This window comes from Columba livia, chromosome 9 (assembly GCF_036013475.1).
Source record: "Columba livia isolate bColLiv1 breed racing homer chromosome 9, bColLiv1.pat.W.v2, whole genome shotgun sequence".
NCBI lineage: Eukaryota > Metazoa > Chordata > Aves > Columbiformes > Columbidae > Columba > Columba livia.
In genome coordinates this window covers 6,970,182-6,984,701 of record NC_088610.1, presented here as the reverse complement: position 1 = coordinate 6,984,701, position 14,520 = coordinate 6,970,182, and the positions used below count along the sequence as shown (strand labels likewise).

At 43.9% G+C, this 14,520-nt stretch overlaps 1 protein-coding gene across 4 annotated transcripts; it reads left to right on the top strand.

Annotated features, from left to right (window-relative positions):
• The first annotated feature begins 6,868 nt into the window (after positions 1-6,868).
• Positions 6,869-13,128, top strand: TMEM207 (transmembrane protein 207). Of its 4 annotated transcripts, none has more exons than XM_021280621.2 (5): positions 6,869-7,229; positions 9,042-9,079; positions 9,486-9,521; positions 9,977-10,119; positions 11,066-13,128. In XM_021280621.2, exons 1-5 carry the CDS (start codon positions 7,137-7,139, stop codon positions 11,212-11,214), a joined length of 459 nt encoding a protein of 152 aa, XP_021136296.2. In that variant the 5' UTR covers positions 6,869-7,136; the 3' UTR covers positions 11,215-13,128. The 4 variants fall into 4 exon arrangements, with proteins under 4 accessions (XP_021136296.2, XP_005513268.1, XP_064929690.1 ...); XM_005513211.3 differs by having other exon boundaries at positions 7,082-7,229; positions 9,486-9,530; XM_065073618.1 differs by lacking the exon at positions 6,869-7,229 and adding an exon at positions 7,242-8,930.
• The last annotated feature ends 1,392 nt before the right edge of the window (positions 13,129-14,520 follow it).

Below are 14,520 nucleotides of genomic sequence, written 5' to 3'. Positions count from 1 at the left end.
CATCACTTCTCTGACATCCAGACTCTCATGTGTATCAGGAGTTTTACATTTACACAGCTTCTAGCACCCTGCACATATAAATACTATTACAGCACAAAAATACCTAACTGCAAACATAAGGGAGGAGTTTACAAAAGTATCCCATTGGTGTTTGCTTACTCTAGAAGAGAAAGATTATAATCAGAGCAAAGGGGGAAGAGATCATTCTTCCCTCCTAATGAATAGGTCCTACACAACCACCCTCACCTGTTTTAAGGGCAGCTCAAATTGTTTGCACCTTTTGCTTCCAGAGCTGCAGAGGCCTGTGGGAGATGGGAGGATTATAAAAGCGTGCTTCATGAGAGGCTGAAGCTTTCTGGTGAATTTGAGCTAGACCTGTAGGGAGGGGGGATGAGCTTGGGAAGATTTATATTGTTGGCATGATCCTGCTTGGCCAGAAGGAAACTGATGGAGCAGAAGTCAGTGGGGAAATCAAAGAGTGAGCTTTAGGGGATAAGTTAAAAGAAGGAAGTGTGTAGACTATGGCTGTTTAAATGTGTTGAATTTAAAACCAGGAGTGTATTCTTCAGACACATTACTCGGGGAAGACATAAAACTGAGAGATTAAGTGAAACAGTAAAGCTGATGGGGGATTTGCAAGTTGAGGGGGAGAAAGGGTTATGCTAAGCATCCCTCTTTCATGGTCTTATTTGCAATCCCTGCCTACCTTGGAAGAATCCCACACCTATTTTTCCATCTGTTTATACATGCAGGAAACTCCTGGAGAGCAGGCAGGAAGATGCAAGCTCTCTGTCTCCAGCTGGTGTTTCTCGCCCTGGCACCAGCCTGGAGACGAGGTGAGGTGAGCTTAGTGGCTGGAGGGCAGTCTGGCCATGCTAGAGGGCTCTGGAGGCTGATATGGAGGAGCAGCAAACCCAGAGGAGCATAATCATCTCATCCCTGCCCTGATACCTCCTACACTGCTGCAGCATCCTTGGGGAACACAAGACAGGTGGGTACACAGCATCTCACCTCAAGCATCAACTCACTGTGTTTCCAGACACAGCATTTGACTTTTCACCTGTCACAAGGGGAAAGTTAGAGAGCAGCCTGCTGACGCTGTGTTTCTTGAATTTGTAAGGGTTGATATGAGCCCTTCTTAATTCTAGGCATGTGGGTGTTTGGCTGCAGCCTGTCCTGAACTGAATCTGCGGGCAAGACATGAGGCTCTGAAATCACTGCTCTTCCCTGCCTGGAGCCCAAGTGAGCTGGGGGTGCTTGGCAGGGGACAGGCTACACCTGAAGCCCCCAACAACTCAAAACAAGTGCATAAATGGCAACTGACAAGAATTGAAGATGCAAGGTAAGGCTATAAGCAATCAGCTATGGCAACAGTCAATAGATATTTGCAAAATCTGAGGAAACCTTAGGCTGGACTGCTAGCAGGTGTCTTCATTTAAGGACACAACACATTGAGCCTTTGATGCTTGGGGTCTGCGTGTCACAGGAGGCACCAAAAGACATGTACATGTCCCTGTGCCCATGTGGCTCCTCTTGCAGAGCTAACCAGCCTCTGGTCCGTGGGGTTTATTGGTGGAGTAGCACATGTGCCAGCTGATAATGACCAGCAGTGTGATGCATTTCAGCCTTCATTACTAAGTGGTTCTGTCTGGAAAATTTACTCAAAAATGTGTTTCAGGATGTGCCAGATATTCTTATGCTAATTTCTCAGTCAAAATCTCCCATGTGGTGTCCAATGTGATATCAGTACTCAAAGGCAGGGGAAAATGAAGCCTCTATCTGCTTTCAAGCAATTTATTCTCCTTTTGTCTTTTTACATCCAGCAGCTAAGTAAATTACGGGGTTTAAAATACAAAAGACATTTAGTTTTTTAACTGTAATTTCTTAGCTTCTGGCATCAGAGTAACAAAAAAAAAAATGAGAAATTAAAAAAAAATAATTAAACCCCAAATATAACTTATAATAACTAAAATACAAACACAATTTTAACTGATTAAAAGTAAGAGGACCTGTTCGAGCACAAAGAAACAGCAGCAGGCTTCAGGATTCAAGTAGCTGTAATCAGCTTCAATTTCACACTAAAAAAACAAAGGGGAGAATTTCTGCTGGTGATTACTTTGACTGTATTTCTGCTATGTTTCATTTTTCTCTTTATTCAAGCTGCTTTTAATTTTATCGGCTTCATCCCTAATTCTCCTTTTTTGTTCCTAAGTCTGGAGGGTTATCCAGCCCTTTGAACTGATTTCTGACATGCTCTGTGGGGGGCACAGTGCCAGTCTGGAGAGCTTGTGAGATGAAAGGTCTCTTACACTCTTTTTCCAGGTGGCCTGTAATACACCTAAGTTTGTGGCTATGTGAGAAGTCAGTGACAGAGATGGGAATTATTTCAGGTTCTAGTGTCCAAGCTAGAAATAAGAGAAGCCAAACTACCATTTATTCCTCAGATGAAGTAGATCTTAAAATGCAATTCTGAGTTCTGAATTGTCCCATAAAACCAAACAATTACTTTTTTTTTAATTCAAATTATTTTCAAAAGAACCTTAACTTAGAGGAGGGGAAAAAACCCCACCAAACCATTTTTCTAAATTATTTCTGTTTCCCTTTGCCTCACCACCACACAGCTCTCTGTAAAACACTTCACACTGTTTTCTGGTTTTAATGGTAAAAGCCTGGTCAGTTCTAGAGTTGTTGGCATATGCAGAATGTTTGCTGGACAGGTGCACTTCTCAAAGTTGCTTCCCTCTGTGAATTCCAGAGCAAGAAAGCCCCTGCTTAAATCCTGTTGTGTATGCTCAATATTTCAGTTGTTGCAGTATTTATTTCAGGTGTTCATTGTAGGGTTGGAGTAGGGGTGTTTGGACAATTCATAGCAGTTTCCCACAACAGTTCAGTGAACTTTATACCTTGGATAGTTTTGAAGTTTTGACTTTCTATGAGTGTGTGATTTGAGGATCACCTATGTGTTGAAGAAAGTTCTCTGTCTGGGATATGCACACAAGTATAGGAAAAATCCCTTTTACAAATAACTAACCTAAAAGGAGATTCCTTTTTCTTTCCTTCACTGACCACATTCTCTGCTGGATTTTCCCTACTGATATACCAAGACAAACAAAAGGGCTCTCTGGATCATCTGAAACAACAGAGGTAGCTGCAGTTGCCTCAGATCTGAGGGTGACCTGCAAAGCCTTGCTCCTGGGGAGGATGCAGCGGAACAAAGTCATCCTTGTTTGCACTCATTTAAATCAGTGCCCGAAGTCTTTCCTTTCCTTTCTGTGCAGCACGTCCCCCGCACAGGCTCACAAAGGGTTGTATTCATCAGTGATCAGCAACTAGTTATAATCCTTTTGAAAGACAACAGGCTGTGCCAGCTCTACCGAGTTAAAGAATCCATCCTTCCTTGCTCATGCAAGCCCTGGACTGTATTGGCTGACTCCTGTACATATGGATTGGTTTTGAGGGTCTAAGGATGAACTGGGGTGGTTTCCATGGGGTTGGGAAAGGACTCCCTGGGTCAGCAAGTCCTGTTGAAGTGGCTACATCCTCTGTAGGAGCTCAATGACTTCCGTCATGGAAGCCATTTGGTTTTGTGCCCACACTCCTCCCACAGACAAGCTGCTGCGCAACCTCACTGCTCCGGATGGGGAGAACCTTCTTTGCATTTCCAGTCTGTTTATTCATGGCCAGTTTGCTACCATTTGTTCCTATGCCAGCACTGGCTATTAGCTTAAATAGCTCTCCCTGGCACTGGATTTATTCATCTCAGCGTGTTTGTTGGGAGCAAGCAGCTCCTTGCAGCTCTTGTTTTATGAAGATGAGACCGAAGCTGCTTTAGTTCTTTTGTTGCAAAGACGCAATGCTCAATCCTCAGTCCTCCCTATTACCCTGCTCTTCTCTTGGGTTAGGCTGAATTTACCTGCCCTGAGTCTTCCCAGGACAGGTGAGGAGGGATGATAACAGCCTGCCAGGCTCTAGATGCTGAGGATGTAAAGCCTGAGCCAGCCACAGAGGTAAAGTTGAGTAGAGAGAGGAGCGATCCCAGCAGACTTGGGCTGGAGGAAAAATGGATTGTGGTGGTGATGTGAAAATATTGTGACATAAAAAAGCCAACATGTACTTAATTAACTCTTGTCAGTGAACTTTAATGTGGAGTGTGTGGCTGCCCTGCCTTTCCTTGTCTCCCACATCACATCTCTGTGCATTCTTCATCCTGTCTCATGTCCTTCCCTATGTTTATCTCACCACCCCTTCTGCCAATGTCATTCCTTGCTTTCTTTCTGGAAAATTCTTTCACGGTCCCATTCTGGACTGTCCTGGGAGGCTGGTCAGAGCTTAACAAGGTGATTGTTTTCCCAAAACTCACCCCCAGCAGCTGCCAAATGCTCTGAAGGCAGCTAAGAAAGAGCTTTAGGCAGGTTTAAACTGTTAGCCGTGCTTCTGAGCTGTCAGGTCTCTGTATGGGTTACTGTTTGCCAGTGAATTCCCTCCCACTCTCACCAAAATCCAGAGGTCCCCTGAAATTTTGTCTCAAACCAAAAGCCTGTCTTAAAATTATTGTATGACAATCAAGCAAGCAAAGGCCATCACTTTTAGCATACATATGTGCAAGAATGAGCTCAATTTCTGAAACCTTGGCCCTGTCAGACTTGACAAGTTAAATCAGTTTCTCCCAAATTCCTCCTGTCTCCCAGCCTTGCATCCACTCTCATGAAACCCAGCAAGAGGCAGCCCCCAGGAGAGATGGTTTCTGTAGCAACTCTAAAAGTCACCTTTTGGATGATCCTAGAACTGCACATCTTCTTCCCATCAAAAAGACCAGGCACTTTAAGCAAAGAGATAATGGACAATCATAAATTGCTGTATGTTGCAATAGTCCCTGTTGCTGCCTGGGAAATGCATTTGTCACCTAGCAACGACATAAGGTGATGAGGAAATAACAGATTTTTAATCTAATGGCCATGAGTTAACATCTATCACAGAGCAGCCTCCAAATTCCACTGATGAGGTAGATATAATTGATTGAGGAGACAAGAGATACCAAACTTTTAATCAGTAAGTGGATGAGGAGGAGGGAGCAGGGGCTATGTTTCCTGTATGTATACATGTAGGTGTGTATCTTCATAGAGGGAATGACAAAAACTTGAGAAAAATCCCTCAGACTAGAGATAACCCTCAGACATGGGGCTACCCAGAAGATGAGTCTCAGTATTGCAAAACCCCGAGGGCAGCAGTGTGGTGGTAGATAGAGAGCAGGCAAGAGAGATTGCAGCCCACCGTGCGTTTTGGTACAGAGCACCTTTGGGCTTTCAGTGTCATGTCCTGGCTGGCTTAGAGCAGGTGCTGGGGCTCTATGATATTCATGTATTCAAGCTGCTCAGCAAATTGCAGACACGGAGAATTTTCTTGCTGAAGCAGCAGCTTTTTTTCTGTATCAGAATTGCCACTGATGCAAAAGACAGGGCTGTTTGTAGACCCCTCTTAGCCACCCCTCTCTACTCTTGACTTCGTTACTGAGAATACAGGGACAGGTTCCACCAATTGCCACCACCTCTTGAAACCTCTGTATGGGACCAGCCAGTAGAAAACATCAAAGTTTGCCTTTAGGACAGCAAACTGAACAGTGGCAGAATTCAGTTCTTCCCCTTTTCTTCTAGATATAGACCCAGAACAGGTGCTATGTATTATTTTTCTATACCAGGAGCTCATTGTGGCACTTGACCCCCAAAGTACTGGGAATGATCCATTCAGCAGCTCTAAATGGGAAGTACCCTGGGTGATGGCAAGAGGAAAATAATTGTGAGAGGAAGAAATCTGAAATTTGTTTATTGATGGATGATCTCTTTGAAGCCTGCAACTGTAAGTCACAAGGTTCCCAGGAAGGCTATGCTCGTTTTTATACTGTAGGAGCTTTTTCTTTTAAGAAAACAGCTAAGAAATTGGTTTGGTAATTTACTCTCAAACAAAAGAAAAGGATTGTTCTGGACCAGGACACCAACATGTTCAGACCATTTATATTGTGTAGCACATGCACTTAGCAACTTTATTAGAGATGCTTTCTCAGAAGGTGTCATCTCAGAGGCTTGCCTTTGATTAGCAGTGATCTGAAAGTAAACATTTGAGAACTCTAGGGTTTGGACTGGGTTTATGCCAGACTTTATCAATAAATAACAAACCTGGGTTGAGTATGTGTATCACAGCTGGTTAGACTTCTTGACCTTTTAGATGAAACAAAGCCACAGAGGTATACCTTAAGAACAGCTTAGTTTTGTCAATAATTACTAAAGTAATGGCATGGCAACATAATGCTTAACTTCTGGAGTGACAGCTAAACGTATTCACGGCAACACCCTTTGTGTTAAATCTGGGAGAACTGAAGTTAATGGTGCGTTTCAGCCACAGGCTGTAAGCTTCAATAACAATCTATTACTGACTGCCGAACAAACCGGGATCATCTGTTCTGTGGTGACCAAAGCTACAGTGCAAACCACCTTCCAACCCTCTTTAACGACGTCATGTGGATTTATCCATTAGGATCAAATTGGTCCTTGTATTATGCAATGAAACCACTGGGGATGTGTGTTTTTTCAGATGTATTTTCCTAGCAAACCAACCGCTGGCAGCTGCGTAAGAGCAGCAGAGGTGCCAGTGGTGGTTGTCTCAGGCTGGGAAGGGTTTGCTTCATCCTTGGTCTGTGTTTGAAATCATAGGCACAGTGCATGGAAGATGTTTGTAGGTAGCACTGCTTTTCCTGTAATACCAGAACTGCAGCTGAAGGAAGCATGTAATGAAAGCATAGCCTCAGAATATGGTCTTCAATGATCCTTTATTTGTAGCAGGTCCTGTTAAATACAGCCATGAGTTAATAAGGAACTAAGATTCAGCAACAGGAATTTGTGAACAGCTATGAAAATACCAAAACAACTGCAAGGTGCTGACCTTAAACTAGTGTTCCTTTAACTTTTAGCAGCTGTTTGAGTGTGTCCGTGCAAACCCAAATCCATTCCCTGGCTAACAGTGATTTCTGAAGCATGGGAAGCCATTGGGTAACGTGTCCTCTGGCTCAAGGCGCAATGTGCAGAGAAGTTTTAAAAGCTTCAAATTACGGAGGGTAAAACACTGCTGCAAACAAAGCTCTTCCCATGTTTTTCCTGCTAGTGATGCAGAGACCTGGAGCTTTGTGTTTCATTTCATGGATCACAGGAACTGGAGTTCTGTGTTTAACCTTCTTGCAGGTAACCAAACCCCTCACTGGGACCAGGCTGATTTTAGGGATTTTGTGGGGGGAAAGATTTCAACTTTTATAGAATTTAGTCTTTGGCCCCTTTTTATTTTTTTTTTTTAATAATTTTTTAGGGACATGATAAATTTGAGAAAGATTTAACATTTGCAACAATTCCAATTAATGCAGAGAAAAAAATGAATGCTGCAATCTTTTACTCTATGGCTTTTGAAACGGAAGAGCATGAGTCTTCAGCAGCAAGGGTGGGTGTTTGTCTGTATTGATAGATTACTGCCTCAGAGCAGATGCACTTTGCTGCAGTTTAACTATGCTAAGGTAGCTCTGTGGAGGTAAATTGAAGGATGATAAAAGAGAATCCAGAGGTTGTCATTCAGTCACAAAGAATACTCATGGTGCACGTAATCACAGCAATTGGCTGTCTGGTTTTTACCTGTTATTCTAATAATCAGTTGAAGTGCAAAAAACTAAAATATTCTGCTGCGGGGTGGATGTGTGACATGGCAAATTAGCTTGTTTTAAAAGCGTAAGTCTGAAAGAGTTGAAGCTTCTATATTTTTCTCTATTCCTCATTTGGGTTTCAGCTGCTCACGAAATTTCATAGATAATGTTTTATATGAAAGGCTTATTATACCTAAAGACCTCTGGTGAAACCTAGGGACTGAATAGCAGTGTTTGGCTTTGACACTGTGTGCACAGGATCAGACATGTTATAGAGATTTGTGAGGTGATTTCTTGCTCTTTACAGTGACACAAACTTTGCACAATAAAATCCTTACAAGGAAGTCCTGTTAATTAGAGATGTAAGATGAAATCCCTCAATTACACATATTTGATACAAATTTATAATACAGAAAAGAGCTTTCCAGTTTGACTCAAAGTCAGAAATCTCTACATGTTTTGCATATATGCAGAAGGAAACCCAAAGTAATTATTTACAAATTACGTTCTAATAGTTTTCTTCAAGAAATAAATCTGAATTATTTCACCTTGCTCATTCTGCTTCCCAGTGTTATTGCAATTCTATATTTGATCTGAAGTTTTTTGTAGTTAATTCGGGCAAGTGTTACAACATGCCTAATGCGAGTTAAACAAAAATTGTATTGAATTTGATTCAATCACACTGACTAACCACTCCAGTTACTTTTTGCCCACATAATCTGAAAGTGAGGCTAGGATCAACAAGGCTTACAAAAATAAACTTGCTTGAGCAAAGAGTAGAAAATATACCTGAAAAACAAGTTTCGGGTTCACATATTTGCAATACCTGAAATCTGACTCTGGAAAAGATGCACCACTACTATCCAAACAAGGAAAATGCTGGGTAGGGCACACATCTGAACAAAAAAGCTCAAATTTACAGCTACATTCACAATTAGCTACCGTAAAATAAGCTACCAAAAAAGAATTTGATCACAGGAGATTTTCAGCAGACATTTCTGAATAGTAAAGCCCAGTTCCGTAAACAAGTGCTTGTGTGTCCTTGCTCTCATCCTTCACTCTTTCACATCAAAAGAAGTGCTTTCCCTTTGACCTACCTTTCATCTGCAAACTATTGAATTTGTTGAGCTCTCTGCGAGGTTATCCACTGGTTTTGATATGGACTAGCTGAGAACAGAGACACATGGAGGCAAGAGCTCAGCCCTGTGCTCTCTGGGGAGAGCTCTGGTTTTCATCCCTGCAGGAGCCAGCACCTGTAAGGCTCTTCCTCTCTGACTTCCCACTCTAAGATCAGTAATTATACTGGTAAATTATATATAAAAAACAGAACACATATCTGTCCTCTCTGATTTACATGTGTTTTCAGTTAGCAGATTCAGAGTTGGACTGTGAGCTCGGCAAGAGGTGAGTGTGCTTTCTGTTTTCTCTCCCATGGCTGCTCCCACCCTGGGCTCTTTCGGGGATTCTGTGCTCCTGCCCAGCACACTGGTACGGCAGGTGAATAAGGCTTCCAGGATACAGCCTTTTCATTTTTCTTCCAAAAGAGGAATAGGAGGCTGGCAATCCTTTAAGTTTTCAGCAAAAACATTGGTGCTGGATGCCAGTATTCAAAGACAAACCACTTGCATGCTGTTTTGTGTATCATCTGTTCCCACCTACATAGAGAAACTTCTTGTTCCCTTGATGGAGGAAAACTTCTCAATGCTCTACTCGCTGATAATCCTTTTTTTCCATGTTGGTAGATGTGTATTGGAGCTGTTTTGGTCCCCTCATGATGGACTGAAAGTTCCTTTTATTTTTCCCTTGTTAGGTGCATTGGGCAGAGTGATGAGAACTTTAGCAGCTGGTATGTGTGGTAAGTTTCAGATCTGTTTTAGAGGGAAAAACTGGCATATAATATTCTTTGATGGATATATAGAGAGAAAGGCATTAAGAGAGACTGATAGCTAGAGAGCATTGCTCCTGGGCTGTCCCTGTGTTCTGTCTTTACTGACTAATGGGAATCATTTATCCATATACTTCTCACTGTACATTGACAACTGAGCTGGGTAAAACCGATGGATGATGCTGGGAAGAAACACTTGAATTTCCAGCCAGGACTCGGTGCTGCGTGCTCAGCACTGAGACACTGTTTTCTGGGGACTTTGATCATGTCCAACACACTGATGGTGAAACTGCAACATTTAATGGCTATTTGCAAAAGATGTTAATGAATATGTTAATCTGAAGACATGCAGCCATCTGTCGGTGCTGCCCGCAGATGGTGACGGTACTGTTCCTCTCCCGCTGCCTCTGCCTCAGGTTCCTGATGTTGTTTTTCCTGGCCTTGCTCCTGTCCTGCGGGATCTGCTGCTGCCTGCAGTGCTGGCTGAAGCGGCGGAGCTGCCTCCCTCCCCGGCGCACCCTGGCCGTCTTTGCACTCAGCAGCTCGGATGCTTTTTGTGGTTAGTCGTCTCCCTACCTGCTGCAAGATCTCACTGGCCCCGGTGACCTTCCTGTGGCCCACCCATAGCCCAGTAAAAGGTGGCCAGGCTTGAGTGGGAGCTTGGTTGCATCTGGGTGATGTGTTTCTGGTGAGCAGTGGGGTTCCTGATCAAACATCCTGAGGGGATGTTTAGACCATGGACTGGAGGGCTTAAGCAAGCCACATCCACTTTTCCCCAGCCGTACCTTCAGGTGAACTCAAGGTACCTAGTTAGGGCTTGGCCACCCTAACACTGGTGGTGTGTGGGAGCTTCTCCTTGGTTCTGGGGCACTCAGCTACCTGACATACTCATCCACAGGCACTGCCTGAGGTCAGGCAGCCCTTTCCAACACATGACCTGAATTTCTCATCAGGCAAGACTGCACTGCTCTGCTTTAGCCACCCCAGCAGGCAGCTTGACTGACTGATACACCCTGGGGTCTGTCAAAAAGTTGCCTTGGTGGGTGCTGTTCATTGTGGTAGACACCCTCAGCATTCCCTCAGGAGAATCCAGGCTTTTGAGGACTGAGATATAATGACTGGGTGTAGCAGCCAGCACTGACCTGGAGTATTGCAGCATCAGCAGGCTGGGCCAGACAACAGTCCCTCCAAGAAGAATGAAGTTAATTTTGTTATTGGACTAAGCCCTTCCCAGAGGAGGTATTACCTGCTTTCTGGGTGGTCATGAACAGTGTCTCCACAGGGAGGACCCAACCCAAACCAACCCTAATTCTTCTGTTCTCACTTCTTGTGTAGTATCTGGGATTTATGGTGAGAGGCTTTGTCATGCCATCCTTCAAAAATTACATCCATACCTTTCTTGTTTCCAAGTGGTTTGGCAGCTCCTCCCAGACTCATCCCTCTCACCCCCACATTTGCTCCTCACACCTGTTTGCTGTATAGTTACAGCTTTGCTTCTTCCTCAGCAAGTGAAGCACCTCAGTGCCCATTGTCTGGATCTCCAAGACCCTGCATGACTGCAGAGATGTCCTCTTCTCCTGCCTCACAGTTCAGCCTCGGGGGGACTGACTTGCCTCCATCCTATGAGGATATTATGAAGGAAAACAAGCTCTAGACACCACATGTTGGCTTTCTGCAATTCCACTTGATTCATCGGAGATCTTCTGTTATGCGACAGTAGTGTAAGGGCAAATCAACCCTTTCCACAGGTTGGCCGAGAGACTGAAAAGCAGAACGTATTTCATCTGAACCTAAAAGGGAAGACAGATCCAACAGAATAAATGCCGAAAGTACGTGTTGAATCTGTCACAGGAGCTCAGCCTGACATTTTGATAGGGCTCTGGATTTCAAGAAGCTCCCTCAAAGATTTGTCTGTATTCGGGGTTTCTGGCTCAGTCTCCAGATTTATCTCTTCAGGCTGCTCAAGATGGTGCAACCCAGTGTGTTTTAGGACTGAATGTTGATAAATTATTTGATAGTTACTTCTCAAACTTAGGCTGCCTCCTTCACTCGGCACAGTGCCAACAAACACCCTCTGGCAAAGTCATGTTGTTCTAATTCATTGTAATGCAATCATGCCACTCTGCGATGAAGGATCGTTTGCCACATTTGAAATATTTAGCACAGTATATCAGATTTGTCTAGTGCAAAAGGCAGCAAATTTATGACCAGGGAAGGGAAAGCAAGAGATGGGGATTATATAGGGAGTAGCAGCAGAAGCTGGTTAACAGCACAAAAAAGTGAGTTTGTTTATCTGAGCTGTTCTTAGTTTCATAGTGACTATCCCCAGGTATGCTGGCCCTAACCCTGCAGACCTGTGGGCTCCAAATGGCCCAGGACCCATATGACATGAATTAGGGAGCTAGGGATTTGGTGCTTAGCTACAGAAATTTGTTAGGATAAAGGATGTAATTTTCTTTCATGTAACCACTGCAGAGAGATGGAAAGATACTTCAAGAAACCATCCAGTCTGCTGCATACCCAAGCAGGACCAGCTCTACCTAAGGCTGTTCCTAGGAGTTATTAGCCTGTGTAGCTCTCAGATTTCTGAGGAAAGATGCCAGATTTCCCCCATAGCTGGATTGCAAGTGAAAGCAAATATTTCCTTTGTCTGTCAGGTCACTGAAGGTGGGATTAATCCTGCCTGACCTGTCTACTGCTGATCTTTCAGAGGCAAGGGCTGGGGCCTGCAGAAGGAAGATGTCACACCTAGTACTTGGCACCACATGCCCGTGGAGCCACCAGCTCCCAAAGTGGGTAGCTGGGTCCATCTTAAGTACCCTAAAAGATTAATGGAAGCCCACAGCCTGCCTCATGGAGCAGCTTCCCACCTGCAGATTGGGGTTACTGCCAGCTCCCCTGATCAGGAAGGAAACTTGGAAGATAAATTCACTAAAGGTTATGAAGTGTTCACATATTCTCATAATGAGGCTATACAAGTACCTTTGCTAGGTAAAGAATTATAGCATATTTTGAGAGACAAATTCTCTGCCAGCACCACTACAAATTATCTCCATAAAATCTTATTTTAGAAGCAGCTTTAATGTTTGACTCTTGTGTGAAAGGAAATAAATGTTACTGTTGCAAAATGAATGTTTGTGACAGCAGGCTAAAGTATTACAGGGTTTATTAATAGGGAAAATTAGCAAGTACAGACTCAGCCAGTGGAGAAATTGAGCAATTCCTGAGTGTCCTTATACTGGCTGAACTTAGTAACAATTGCAGGTAATCAACACCTCTCAGGGTCAGACCTCTTATATACATAACTGCTTCCACTACTCAACCCCTTCAGTTTATGCCCTGAAGCATGAGATTTGATTATGTTTGTCACTTCAGCTTGTGTAGCCTGCTAGTGGGCATTAAATCAGCCATTGCTTCCTTCCCACCTACACACTGCCTTTGCTTTAGCGACCCCTTCGTGGAAGTGAACTCCACAGGTTGTCTGCATTATATGCTGCATAAAACATTACCATCTCCTGCTTATTAATTGCTTGTCTCTGAATAAATTGCTGCCTTTAATTTCATTGAATGTCACCTTCTAATCAGATGGCTGGAGAGGCTAACAAACAAGGACTGCTCTGGTTTCAGTGCCTCCATCACTCTACATCCCTATTTCACAAGGTCCAGTAAGCAGAATTCATTATCAAGGTGGTAAATCCTTCCCCAGCCACCCAACAGAGGGCAAGCAAGGCTTTCGGCAACACGCCCAGGAGGCTGCTGCTCCTGCAAAAACATTTGTGGGAAAAGGTTTGTGTTGCTGTACTACCAGTACGCATTCAGCTTGATGTGTGAAGTGCTTTAATAATTCACAAAAGGAATAGAATTATTCCATCAAAATTGCACCAACTACTTTATACTAAAGCAAGCTAGGGGCTATCACAAAATGAGGCTCCAGCCAGAGTACCAGCGTGGGATAACCTGTGTCCTGTGTTACTTGTGCCACATAACAGGAGCCACAGGTGCTTCCAAAAAATTTCAGGGTTGCTTGGGGCTGGGGTGGGCATAGACTAACCTTGCTGCTGGTTTGGGGTGGGGAAGGAGAGCAGCCTGAGAGGGGGATCAGCCATCATTGCCCTGGTCTTTTGCTTCCTGATCATCAAAATGGAGAAAAAAGATCAGTTGCTTCTACAGATATATTTGGGATGACGCCACTGACCTACCTTTGCCCACAAAAGCTGCTTCTCCCAGCCTGCCCCTTTACTCCCAGGTGCTCCAGCCAAACTGGCAAGATTTCTCCAGACCTGTGTTTGATTCCTACAAAAGCAGAGATTTTACCTGGTATCTGATGCTTTTGTAAGCACTCAGCCTTTAATGAGGGCAGTTAATGCAGTTTGGGTGATGTTCCCAGAGTTACAAGGAAAGATGAGCCATTCCTATATGGTTCTGTCACTTTAGGAACTGGGTCTGCTTTGGAAAAGCACTCGTTCTGTTGTGACTTTCCGGCTGCCGCATCCTCTGGCTTCTGACTTTAAGAAGAAATGGCAAACTGCTCTAGAAAAACACAGAAAACACTAGAAGGCAGATGTATTTCTGAGAGAACTTGTTTTCAGTAAGCCTTGAGAGGGAGAAATGGGAGCAGTGCAGAGGAGCTAATTGCTTGGTGACCATCTGTGAGTGAAAAACAAAGGGGACCTGGTGAGGCACACGGCTGGACTTTCACCTCTGCAAATCAAGAGCTGAATAATAAAGTCATAAACTGGCTCTCAGGCAAAACAGAGCAAAACCAAAGGCAGCTGAGTCATAAAAGGGCTACCAGGAGGGCTGCACACAAAGATGTGAAAATAACAGAAATGCTCATTAATCTGTTGGGGTTTTTTTAATAGTCATCTGAAGACTCTGGATTATGGGTTAAAGGCTTTTGTGCAGGGTCGAGGATGGGGCCAGGGACAGATGCTCGTTCTCTTCGGGTCACTAGATGGCA